Source organism: Capsicum annuum, unplaced genomic scaffold (genome assembly GCF_002878395.1).
Source record: "Capsicum annuum cultivar UCD-10X-F1 unplaced genomic scaffold, UCD10Xv1.1 ctg3962, whole genome shotgun sequence".
Taxonomy (NCBI): domain Eukaryota; kingdom Viridiplantae; phylum Streptophyta; class Magnoliopsida; order Solanales; family Solanaceae; genus Capsicum; species Capsicum annuum.
Window position 1 is genome coordinate 24,184 of NW_025846856.1, and position 12,090 is coordinate 36,273.

General features: G+C 38.7%; 1 protein-coding gene and 3 non-coding genes across 4 annotated transcripts; 3 read left to right on the plus strand and 1 right to left on the minus strand.

Annotated features, from left to right (window-relative positions):
• Positions 1–7,264: 7,264 nt before the first annotated feature.
• On the minus strand, positions 7,265–7,768 carry LOC124891668 (putative F-box protein At3g47150). The gene has a single exon (XM_047403368.1). The coding sequence runs from the start codon at positions 7,766–7,768 to the stop codon at positions 7,265–7,267; it is 504 nt and encodes a 167-aa protein (XP_047259324.1).
• Positions 7,769–7,978: 210 nt separating this feature from the next.
• Positions 7,979–8,140, plus strand: LOC124891671. The gene has a single exon (XR_007049789.1). It is a non-coding gene; the product is annotated as a U1 spliceosomal RNA (small nuclear RNA).
• A 2,225-nt stretch (positions 8,141–10,365) lies between these two features.
• LOC124891675 lies at positions 10,366–10,525 on the plus strand. The gene has a single exon (XR_007049793.1). It is a non-coding gene; the product is annotated as a U1 spliceosomal RNA (small nuclear RNA).
• A 1,183-nt stretch (positions 10,526–11,708) lies between these two features.
• LOC124891670 lies at positions 11,709–11,869 on the plus strand. The gene has a single exon (XR_007049788.1). It is a non-coding gene; the product is annotated as a U1 spliceosomal RNA (small nuclear RNA).
• The last annotated feature ends 221 nt before the right edge of the window (positions 11,870–12,090 follow it).

The following is a 12,090-nucleotide window of genomic DNA, read 5'->3' on the forward strand; positions in this document are numbered from 1 at the left end:
ATTGTCCCATCAGCTTTTCTTTTTAACCTGTATAACCATTTGTAAGAAACAATGTTTTTGTGGGGTCATGTGGTACCAAATCCCATGTCTGATTATTCAATAATGCATCAAATTCAATTTTCATTGTTCTTTGCCACTCTGGGTGTTTGTTTGCTTGTTTGAAGTTGGTCGGGGTGATAGAGGGGGATAAGTGAGCCATGAAGTCAAGAATTGTTTTTGGTTTGTAAATGTTGTGCTGTGAATGGGTCACAACACTATTTGGATTAGGAAGAGAAGGTTTTTAAGGTTCGGTGGCTTGAGCAGGGTCGGGTAGAGGTTGTTGCGGAAGTGAGGTGGAGGGACGGGCAACGACATTTTGGCTAGCAGATGAAATTGTTTTATTTCTGCGACTGTATACAATTGGAAAAGCTGATGATTGAGGCAATGGGGGATAAGAGTGGGTGTTACGGATATTATTAGGAACAACAGAATTTGTAGGAGGAGAAGGAGTAGAGTTACCTGAACTTGTAGATTTTATTGGAGCGCAAGCAGTGGAGACAGTGTCTTTGAGAGCATTGCTGCTATCTGAACTGGGGATAAGTATAGGGCTGAGGAATTCGCTGTTTATGGGAGAAGAAAGACTCGGGGATGTTGTTGGGGTAGTGTCAGTTGGGTTTTCCCATGCAATATCTTTGCAAGTTGAAGAAATATTTAAAAATATATTTTGAAAAGGAAAATTATTTTCAAAAAAATTGACATCATGAGATAAATATATTTTAGAAGATTTCGGATCAAAACATTGGTGACAATGATGAACTAAAGAGAATCCTAAATATACACATGGTGTTGATTGTGGCTCTAATATATTTTTTGAATAAGGTTTGACCCACGGATAACAAAGACTCCCAAAAATTTTTAAGGAATTGTAATCCGGATTATGACCAAACAACATTTGAAAAGGTGATTTATTTTATAAATGTTAGGTTGGCAAGTGATTTATCAGATAAACTGCATGTTGACAAGCAAAAGACCAAAGAGTCAATGGAAGAGAAGCTTCATGAAGTAAAGTGCGAGCCGTCTCACTAATATGTCTACGATGTCTTTCAGCAAGAGTGACTCTTTGAGTGGTGTATGGAGGGGATAAAAGATGTTCAATACCCTGAGATCTTAGGTATGGATCAAGACTTTTATATTCGCCGCCACCATCTATATAGATAGAAAGAACTTTCGTATTAAAACGACATTCAATTAATGCTTGAAAGTTTTTGAAAAGATCTGTAACCTCACTTTTATTCTTTAATGTGTAAAGCCAGGTGTATCGAGTATACTGGTCCACAAAAATACAATAGTAAAATTTTTTGTCAATCGATTAAACTGGAGAAGTGATACAAGTACGACCACGAGGATGGACGTGTGAAATTGTAATGAACCCAAGGCTTGGAGTGTGCAAGAAAAAATAAAAATAGGGACTAAAACACATACCAAAACCGAACCTACGCTACACTCCATGGGCGACATTTTGAGGCTTTTCATTAAAGGGCCTTTTGGTCATTTTGTATTCTAGTTGTAACCTAGTATAAATAGAACATTGTTGGTCATTTTTGTCTTATACTTTGATGATATTGTAAGTTGTATAACACTTTGAAAGACAAGTCCTCTCTTCTCTTTAGGAGGAAACCCGAAATTAGGCTGATACTTGTGTGGAATCACTATTGTTGCATTCATTGCTTGAGACATTGGTGTTTAGAGGAGGTAAAGTCCCTCTTGTGTCAATGTAGGAGTTAGGTTAACCGTTGTTTATAGCTTTAAGGGTTCAAGAGTATCACATGTTCTTGGGTTCTTAAGATTATACCAACCAAGGTCTAACTATCCATCCCTTTTGTTTATTGTAATCTTGTAACCATTTGTGTATCTTGTAATCTTCAACCCGTGAGTTTTTGTCTCTTGTTGTTATTGTTCTTATCATGTTGTTCTCATCTTATTGTTGTTTTTGCTGTTTTGGTGTTGAAAACACACCTTTCTATCTTGTCATGGTGTGTTGTAGTGAATTCGAGAGTTGGTCTCCAATAGGTCCTTCAATCTTGCGATTTGTGGACTGTTTGGAGTGTAATTTCATGTATCCCTTGTTTTTCTTGTATGATTTGGTATCAAAGCGTGGCTTGATCTTGTTCCTAATGGATCAATCTTGGGCTTGTTAGCTAAAGAAAAATTGATGAAAAAAAATTTAAAATCCAGAAAAATAGCAATCTGTCCAATTTGTGTTCTTGGCCAAAAATTGTGTTCTTGTTGTGTATTGGCCAAGATTTTTACTTGTCTTTGTTGTCTCTAAGTGTTATTATTGTTCCTCACTAACACATTGAGTCTATATCTTAGATTTGAGCTTGAAATGTTGATGTTGTTGTTGTGAACATAAGCTTGGCCGATTGTTGTTGGTGTTGTTGTGGCTCATGGTTTGGAATTGTAATGTGAATATTGTTGTTGTTCTTAGTTTGGCCGTGTGATGTTGTTATAAAATTGGTGTCCTAAGACCAGTTTTGTTAAAGATATGGTAGTCTTGGCCGTGTGAGACAATATTGTTGTTGGTTTAGAGTGGGCTGTGAAAATGGAATTATTGGTGTTCTTGAAAATTGTTGTTGTTGTTCTTGGTGAATGTTGTTGTTGTTCTTGATGTTCATCACTAACTTCATACCTTTCTAGAAAAATAAAGTGCTTATTTGATCCAAAAAGATGAAGGAAAAGGTGTAGAAACTTGTTAGTCTTGAAAGACCCCCAACCACTAAAGACCTATCAATCACTTCTCAACAACTTTTCCATGATTTAAGGACCTTGTCTTGAGAAGAAAAGTCATGTCTTGCTTTCTGAATTTGAAAGAGGATTTCAAGATTTGTTTTCCCTCCTTACCCAATTCCCACCAATTCCAAATTACAATTGGATCAAGACTTGAACTGGAAAATAAAATTTGATAACAACCGCAACCAATACGTGGCTGCCACGTCATGTTTTACTGTTCACCAACAATATTTAAGATCAAATTTTAGATGTCTTTGTTTCTTATTGGTTGATCCTTCATTTCGTTTAATTGATCCTAGTACTAATTAATAAACTAGTAAACTCCTACTAGATTGTCAATTAGTCCTTTGAATCCATTGTTCGTGTCTACGTTTCTTTTGTGCTTTTATCATTTTTAAAATCATAGTACTTCTTGGTTCAAGTTCGGACACTACTTTCCTTGAGTCTTCAAACAAAGAATCCATTTCGACCAAGGAGTATACTCACCCCTCGATTCATCACGAACTACGAGCCGACCTACAACACTTGTGAATCCAAGTGTGAGACAATTAAGTGTGTGAGAGTGTGGTGAGGTTGTTTCGAACTAACTCGTGTTTTGCTTTGTAGGTTTGTTCTTTTCTTTTCTTTTTTTAGGTACAATTACAAGTGAACCCGCGGCTTCAACCTCTCAACCCATGGACAACAATGCCACCAATGTCATTTTCGCCTACCTTTACACTATGTCCCGAGACCTAGCTATGGCAAATGAAAGGTTGGATCATATGGTAGGTCAAAAGGAGCAAGTGGGCTGCCTGGACACACATCAGGAGGAAGGCCGTAGCTCACATGAGTTACGAGGCAAAAACGTTATCCCCTACACTCCTATGAACTTAGAATGTTGTGTTGTGGCTAGTAGGAGCCAAGTAGGTGTAGTTGCGACTTTGCCTAGGGTAGAGGTGCTCGAGTCTCCTTTTTGTGATACTCTCGGTATTGTTAGGCCACATGAGGACCAAACTCTTGTTTTAGGTATGCAAGCGCTAGTTGATCCTTTAGATGAAGAAATTGATTCTCCTCGTGAGAATGATTTGTGTCCATCTAGTGCTAGCACTTATAACTTAACTAAGGTTTCATTACCAAGTGACGAGAGTATTCACACACTAGTTGACCCTTGTGAAAACCAAGTTGGGTCTACATTGGTATATGAGTTGCCAACAACTAGTGAAGTTGTGGACAACGATCAATCGGGTGGAAATGACCTTGACGTGCTTGATTGTTTAGGAAACCCGAATTGTGATTGTCTTGGTAAATATGGTTTTCCTTGTGATCCCTTTGCTGCCCATGATATTTTATGTCTATGTAAGGACTACACTCTTGAAAGAGAAAGTGTTGCATGCTTAGAAATTCCATCTACTTCTTCTTTATGTGTTTTCTATGTTAAGCCTACTAGTGTTGTTGGACTTGAAACTAGTGAGTACATGCATAAGGAGATCATAGTTGGAGTTGACTCGTGTAACACCTTTCTTTATCCTTTTTGTTCTCATGATATTTTCCACAGGGATATAGAGGGTATGCCTAATTTTGAAGACGGCACCTTAGGGGAAAGTGAGAGTGGCCGAGGCCTAAGTCCTTGGTTACTCCACCCATTTGATCCCGATACCATCTTAGGGTGGGAAAGGATTACTCTTGGCCTATTTTCCTTTTGTCTTGATGCTTGACCAAGCCACCTCCTTTGTAGCATTTGTACTAATCTTTTCATGATTAAAACAAAGGACTCGTGGCTATACTTTAAGTTTGTTCCGCCTCAGCATGGCATGTGGATGTGTTATTTTTTGCTAACCCTAACCCCTCATGTCATGCGGATGTGTGCTTGTTTGCCTTCTCTTGATTTTTTAAGGTACGGATTCGAGGTCAAATCCTTTTCAAGAAGGAGAAGATGATACAAGTACGACCACGAGGATGGACGTATGAAAATGTAATGAACACGAGGCATGGAGTGTGCAAGAAAAATGCAAAAGAGGGCCTAAAACACACACCAAAACCGAACCTACACTACACTCCATGGGCGACATTTTGAGGCTTTTCATTAAAGGGCCTTTTGGTCATTTTGTATTCTAGTTGTAACCTAGTATAAATAGAACATTGTAGGTCATTTTTGTCTTAGACTTTGATGATATTGTAAGTTGTATAACACTTTGAAAGACAAGTCCTCTTCTCTTTAGGAGGCAACCCGAAACTAGGGTGATACTAGTGTGGAATCACTAGTATTGCATTCATGGCTTGAGACGTTGGTGTTTAGAGGAGGTAAAGTCCCTCTTGTATCAACATAGGAGTTAGGTTAACCGTTGTGTGTAGCGTTAAGGGTTCAAGAGTATCACATGTTCTTGGGTTCTTAAGATTATACCAACCAAGGTCTAACTATCTATCCCTTTTGTTTATTGTAATCTTGTAACCGTTTGTGTATCTTGTAATCTTCAACTCGTGAGTTGTTGTCTCTTGTTGTTATTGTTCTTATCATATTGTTCTCATACTATTGTTATTTTTTCTGTTTTGGTGTTGAAAACACACCTTTCTATCTCGTCATTGTGTGTTGTAGTGAATCCGAGAGTTGGTCTCCAATAGGTCCTCGAGTCTTGTGATTTGTGGACTGTTTGAAGTGTAATTTCGTGTATCCCTTGGTTTTCTTGTATCAAGAAGGACCACATAAATCACTAAATATTGTTTGAAATGGTTTGGTACTTGTCAAAGTAAAATGTTTAAAAGTATGGCGATGAGCCTTATTCGAGGAACAAGAATTACAAACTGAAATTTTTTCTAGCGACCAAGGTAGCGAGAATTTATTCAAAAGAAAACTTAACACCCTTGCATTCGGATGACCCAACCGACTATGCCAGGTAGAAGTAGATGTACTGGTGGAGGTCAAATGCACATGAGGAGAAGACATGGAGGGTAAACTTGGCCACTCATAGAGACCGTCCTTATTCTGACTGTGCACCAACGAAGTCCGTGTTTTCAAGTCCTTCACAAAAATATGAAAGGGAAAGAATTCAATAGAGATTAGGTTATCTTGACAAAATTTAGAGACAGAGAGTAAATTGCGTTTAATGCTAGGAGCACAGAGAGTGTTAGAGAGTTTGAAAGATTTATTTGATGCATTTAATTGAGTTGAACTAGTGTGAGTTATTGGTATTTTTTTACCATCACCCATGGAGACCTGCTCCATCCCATTGTATGGCTGCAAATTTTGAGGTTCAGCAGTGATGTGATGAGATGCGCCGGAGTCGAGAATCCATGGATTTTATGATGCCTTTAATCCTGAAACATAATTGGCTTTCGCCTCAAAGTGATTGTGAGATTTCCATCGACAAACACTTGCAACATGACCTCGTTTATTGCACAACTGACAGCGAACACCATTAGAAGAGTTGGTGGTGGTCGAAGATCGTCGTGGATTGGGTGAAGTAAAGTGATTATTGGATCGCCACTGTTGGTTGTTGCCACTGTTATTGCTGGGGCGACAATTGGTGTGATTGTTCGACTTACCAGGCATGTTGGAGGTTGCAGCAGAGGTAGCAGCAGCAGCAGTAATCTGATTGGGACCTTTTTTTGACTCTTCATGTTGAAGGAAAAGCTCATGATCCAGAATCTTTTCGTAGAGTTCTTCATAAGTAATAGTAGAGTCTCGAGCACAGATTGCAGTAGAGATCTCATGAAACTCTGGACCCAAACCACTGAGGATCTTGACAATAAGTTCAGAGTTGGAGACCGGAGCACTAGCAGTAGAGATTTCATCAGAAATAGACCAAATAGTTTGCAAATATTCGATGACTGGCTGGGATTCTTTGGTCAGACGCATAAGTCGATCGCGCAGACTGAAAATTCTGGTTTGAGACTTGTTTGCATAGGCGATGTGCAGTTCATCCCAGGCTGTCTTTGCTGAGGTAGATGCTGCAACAGTTGTGGCAATTGTTGGATCAACAGATGCCATAAGTGCGTTTTGAATAAGTTGGTCTTGTCGAAACCAAATAGTAAACGCAGGATTGGCACTAGGGACTGTGCCTGTTATGAGAGTGCGAGATGGGGAAGGTGTAGACCCATCAAGATGACCGTAGAGATCATGACCATGCATAAGCATGGAAAATTACGCCTTCCATGTTGCAAAATTGTGGCTGCCAAGCAATTTAATGGGCAATTGGAACACAGGGTTAAATTGAACAACCAACGGGATGATGTTGTTGTCAGCATTAACAACTCGAGGAGTGTCTGCCATTTGTGGAGGGTGGTTTGGAGAGAAAAAAATCTTACTCGTTACAGTATAATGAGGTCTCTGATACCATATAAAGCTGAGTCAAGTATGAAAGCTTATTTGATTTCATTTACATGTGTGTGTATATATACAAGAGAATACAAACTAAATAAGGAAAGAATCAAGTAATAAAGAATGCTGATCTTCTCCTAAATAGATACAAAATCACTATGATATACTAAGATATGGAAGATCGATCAATCATGAGATATTTTACAAGATGTATGCGCCAATATCTTGGAGAAGTGCTGGTTGAGGCTTGAAGTGGAATGGAGGGAGAGTGGTTACCACCCTGGTTGCAGGATTCCACAGTCCCAAAAAAGGGTCATATTCAGTTTTCGACTTTGTTCCATTAAACAAAAACACGCCATCCACAGGACCATCCAATGACATATCAACACCAAAACCCCGAAGATGATGAGGTTTTTCAATTAAAGGGGTTCCTCCTCCTCCTTCTGAATCATCCTCCGAAATTATGGTCATACGAATCGTATCATTGGATGCATCTTCGTCGAAGTCATGAAATAGTATTTTGGGGCGTTTGTTGCTTCCGTGATAATTATAGTGTTTACGTACAAAGACAGGGCTATTGATAAGATTGTACCAATTCTTGCTTATGCATTTGAACCGCAACAATGACTTAACAGGCAACCTTTGTAGAATCTCCAGCGTCAAATCTTCAGGGACTGGCACACCATTATCAATGCTAGTGCCCATCCAACAAAATCAACACACAGGCCCTTCTGTTACTCCAAAATCATAAGCAGAATAAAAAGAGTTTTTGATACAAGAATTTTTCTTTTTTTTTTGTTAAAGGGAATGATTTTATTAATAACTCAAAACATATATTTATAGCTAAATTTCTAACTACACTTCAATTTAAATTGGGATAACTAATTCTCATTCAAATAATAAAGGGGACAACTAATTCCTAAGTGGACTCTACTAATTTAAAACTACTAAAAATATCTATTCCTACTTTATTTCTGAGATATATCTACAACAATGTGCTTGCAAAAGGTTGGCCCAAGTGACCGAGCCTACGTCATAATTTGTGACAGCGGGGGCCTGCGTTCGCGCGGCCCCTACCCAATCCAAAGTTCAATTATTTTGATTGTCTCGTTTATGTTTTTATATGATATATGATCAACTCTTGATCAAGTACTCTTTATAGTTTGTATCTTTTCCAGTTGCAAGCCTCTCAATGGATCTTTTAATTCTACAAATTGTTCTTGTAATAATTTTTGAATTTTAACTGTTGGATTGAATGTGTGCAATGATTTTTACTCAATAGACTGATGTGGGGGTCGTTGTAATAGTTGGTGTACAGTAAGAACAAGAGGCCTTTTGCTGGCGTTCCATCAAATACATTGCTTCCAATTCCGACCATGTATACTATAATATATATATACAACAACATACCCAGTGTAATCTTACAGATGAGGACTTGAGGCTCAAGTAAAGTATGACAAGGAAGGCATGCACACTCGAACCTCTCAGTTCGTTATTTTGGATATAAATAAAATCGTATTCCAATATGAACTTCAGCAAGTTCAAACAATTTTCTGGAAAATGAAAAACTCAAACAAGAAAGAGATGAAGATTAGAAGACTCAAGTCCACTGAATTCACAATGTGTTCTTAAGGAAATTATTTCCCTCAAGATACCCGAGGTTATGGAATATATCCTCCCAGGATAAAATGAATCACTTCAGCAAAATGGTGGTTCCTCAAATTCTGCCGAACAACGAACTCACTCAACAGTAGAAAATCACACTTGAGTTTGGTAAGAAAAAGGAGTATTTTGATGCCATAGTTTCGCGCCAATATCTAAGGAAAATCAGATATTTATAGCCAAAAGGTGTTGCATCAGATGAGAAGCAATGATTAGTAAAGAGAGGCGCTATTTCGAAACATCGGGTCCATATGCGGACCCATGTGTCTGCACATGATGAGATGCAGCCACATGTCACATTGCATTCAAAACAGAAAGTTCCGCAGATGGCCAAGTGTGCCCGCAAGTCCCGTTTTCGTTCAAAAAAACTAGTCTCTCGGTCATTTTCTGAAGCTGAAGCTGAAACCAAGTGACGACGAGGACGGCTAGAGGCTTGTCTTTTTCTTATCTCACTAACAACATGGAGCAATGCTTCTAAGCACAAGGATTAGTTTTAAATATGAAGACACATTTCACTTTCTCTCCATTTTTCATTCACATTACACTAGAACCCAACAACTGCTAATTTACAATGAGGGGGATTAGTAATAAATATGATACTTGAGGCATTTAAAACTCTTCTTTTTCCATTTACCCATGTTGCACAATGATCTATGAATGTATGATTATCCATCATAAAATTCAATGCCGACATATCTTTGTATATTAAAGATGCAGTCTCCAGGATATTTACTCCACATTCCCACATCGTCAAGAGAATAAGACGAAAGACAAGCAAGCAGATGCTATAAAAAAAGGGCCAAGGACTCATTCATCCACTGCGAGTACCAATACTGTTGTAACTACAGAATGAACGTGTGTGAAGAAGAATGAGGAACAAGAGGTCGACCTCTTGATCATCATACTTTTCCGCACATGTTCAATCTGCAATTACAGTAACATTGTTGGTACTCTCAATGGATGAATGAGTTGATTCTATAGGCCTGGCCGCCACTTCGGAGTGGTGCTGGCGTAAGAAATCAAGAAGGAAACAGTTTGCTCTTATGAATTTCTTCTTAAGTGAAAACCGTTTTCTCTCGTGATTTCTTTTTCAACTAAAAAAAAACTATTCACCAAAATTAGCAGACCAAAAATAAAACACAAAAAGATGTTAAATCCTAATGCAAACTCGGAAAGCTAATCGTTTTATTTCTTTATATTACCTTGTAGCAACATTGATTGGCACGACCATACTTGTACAAGGTCCGCACCACTGTATCATTAAGTTCTAAGGCGATCAGAAACCAAGTCTGGTGGATGAACCGTGACCATGAGATAAGAGCCTGATAACAGCCTCCATGGCCTTCCAGGGGTCATGGAGCCGTAGAGGATCATTCTCGACTACCCTTCATTTCTTTCATTCATATAACCTGACTATAACTATGCGAACAGGCATATAACATTTTTCACTAAGTCAGCAGCTCATAAACGTTGGAGTAATCATGGAACAGGTTACACTATTTTACGGAAGTTTGGATCTGAGCTTTCTGATTAACAATGATATGAAGGTCTAAGGACTAATAGTCCCACATCGTCAAGTGAAGAAGATAGAATAGTAGTAGGGAGATACTATATAAATGGGCCCAGGACAACGTAGCATCATACTTACCTGGACGGGGTCCATGGGAGATCAACAAGGTACATGGCCTAGGTTGGTGACCTCCATTGCACTTTCAATGGGTGCCAGCCTAAGGTCGGCCCAAATGGCTGAGCCTACGTCATAATATGTGGCAGCGGGGGCCTGCATTCGCTCGGCCCATACCCAATCCCAAGTCCAATTATGTTTTATTGTCTCATTTATGATTTTATGGACTGCTTGAACAAATATTCTTTATAGTTTGCATCAAAAGAAAGGAAAGAAGAATCAAAAGCTACAAGCTGAACACCCTTTTAGCAGCTCCAAAATGCCTAGTGCTGGGATATTGCATATATCGGGACAATAAACTAACAACAAACATCATATATGGCCTGGTCGCAGACCAAAAATACAACACAAAAAGATGTTAAATCCTAATGCAAACTCGGAAAGCTAATCATTTTATTTCTTTATATTACATTGCAGCAACATTGATTGGCACGAACTTACTTGTACAAGGTCCGTACCACTGTATCCTTGAGTTTTAAGGCGAACAGAAACCAAGTCTGGTGGATGAACCGCGGCCATGAGACCATTGCCTTTCAGGGGTCATGGAGCCGTAGAGGACTGCTGCGTCTTGCATCAGACTGCTACGTCTCCTAATACCTTGAAACATGACAATTCAAAATGTCCATCATTCATAAACTACATTATCTTATATTCGAGCAGGTAGACGGGTTTCTCTTCTGCAATATTCTTGTCCGTCTTTTATATACTATTCAAAAACTTAGCGCCTTTTCATATGCTATTTCTCTAGCGTTTTTATTGTTGTTTCACTAAATGAAGCTAAGAAACAGGACCAGTGAACAACTATTCATTATTTTTGTTACTCATTATGGAATTTCTTCAGCAACTAACGTTTAAAAAAGGGAATGTTTATTCAAATAAACAATAAGATAGTTGTTGCCGCCTTCTTTTTATAATTTTTCTGGTACTTTGATGTTGTTATCTGAATAACGTATGCATTTATGAAGAGAACTCTACTCACTTTATGAGACGATGCATATGTAGAACACCTCTTTGATTTAAGGCAACCAAAAACAAAGTCCGGTGGATGAGCCGTGACCATAGGATAAGAGCCTGATTAACAGCCTCCATGGCCGTCATGGAGCCATAGAGGATCATTCCGACTGCCCTTCATTTCTTTCGCTATTAGAGAACTAGAAAGATTCATAATAAAGACGCTACTTTGGATATGAGCTTTTCGATTGACAATGATATGAAGGTCAAAAGACTAGTAGTCAAGTGAATATGTTAGAATAGTAGTAAGGAGATACTATATAAATGGGCCAAGGACCACCAATAAACATACTTACCTGGACAGGGTCAATGGACGATCATGAAGGCCCATGGCCTAGGTTGGTGACCTTCATTGCACTTTGGAGGGGTGCCTACCTAAGGTCGATCCAAGTGGTTGAGCCTACGTCATAATTTGTGGCAGCGGGGGCCTTCGTTCGCGTGACCCCTACCCAATTCAAATTCTAAATCTCTTATCGATCCATAGATTGTGAACTTGATGTTTCTCTAGTTAACCTAAATGTTTTTCTTGAAAGAAAGATAAGCTCTTGGTACATTTGTAATTTAGAATCTGGTTTACGCCAGCTTTGATATGATTATGGAATCATTGAACATCCTAGAAGTTGTATCCTCCAAAAATAGGTGTATGCCACTATTTGCACCACACACACAG

Excerpts from the sequence above, each read along its gene's own strand:
- LOC124891668 (XM_047403368.1), bottom strand. The coding sequence starts at position 7,768 with ATGGGCACTAGCATTGATAATGGTGTGCCAGTCCCTGAAGATTTGACG.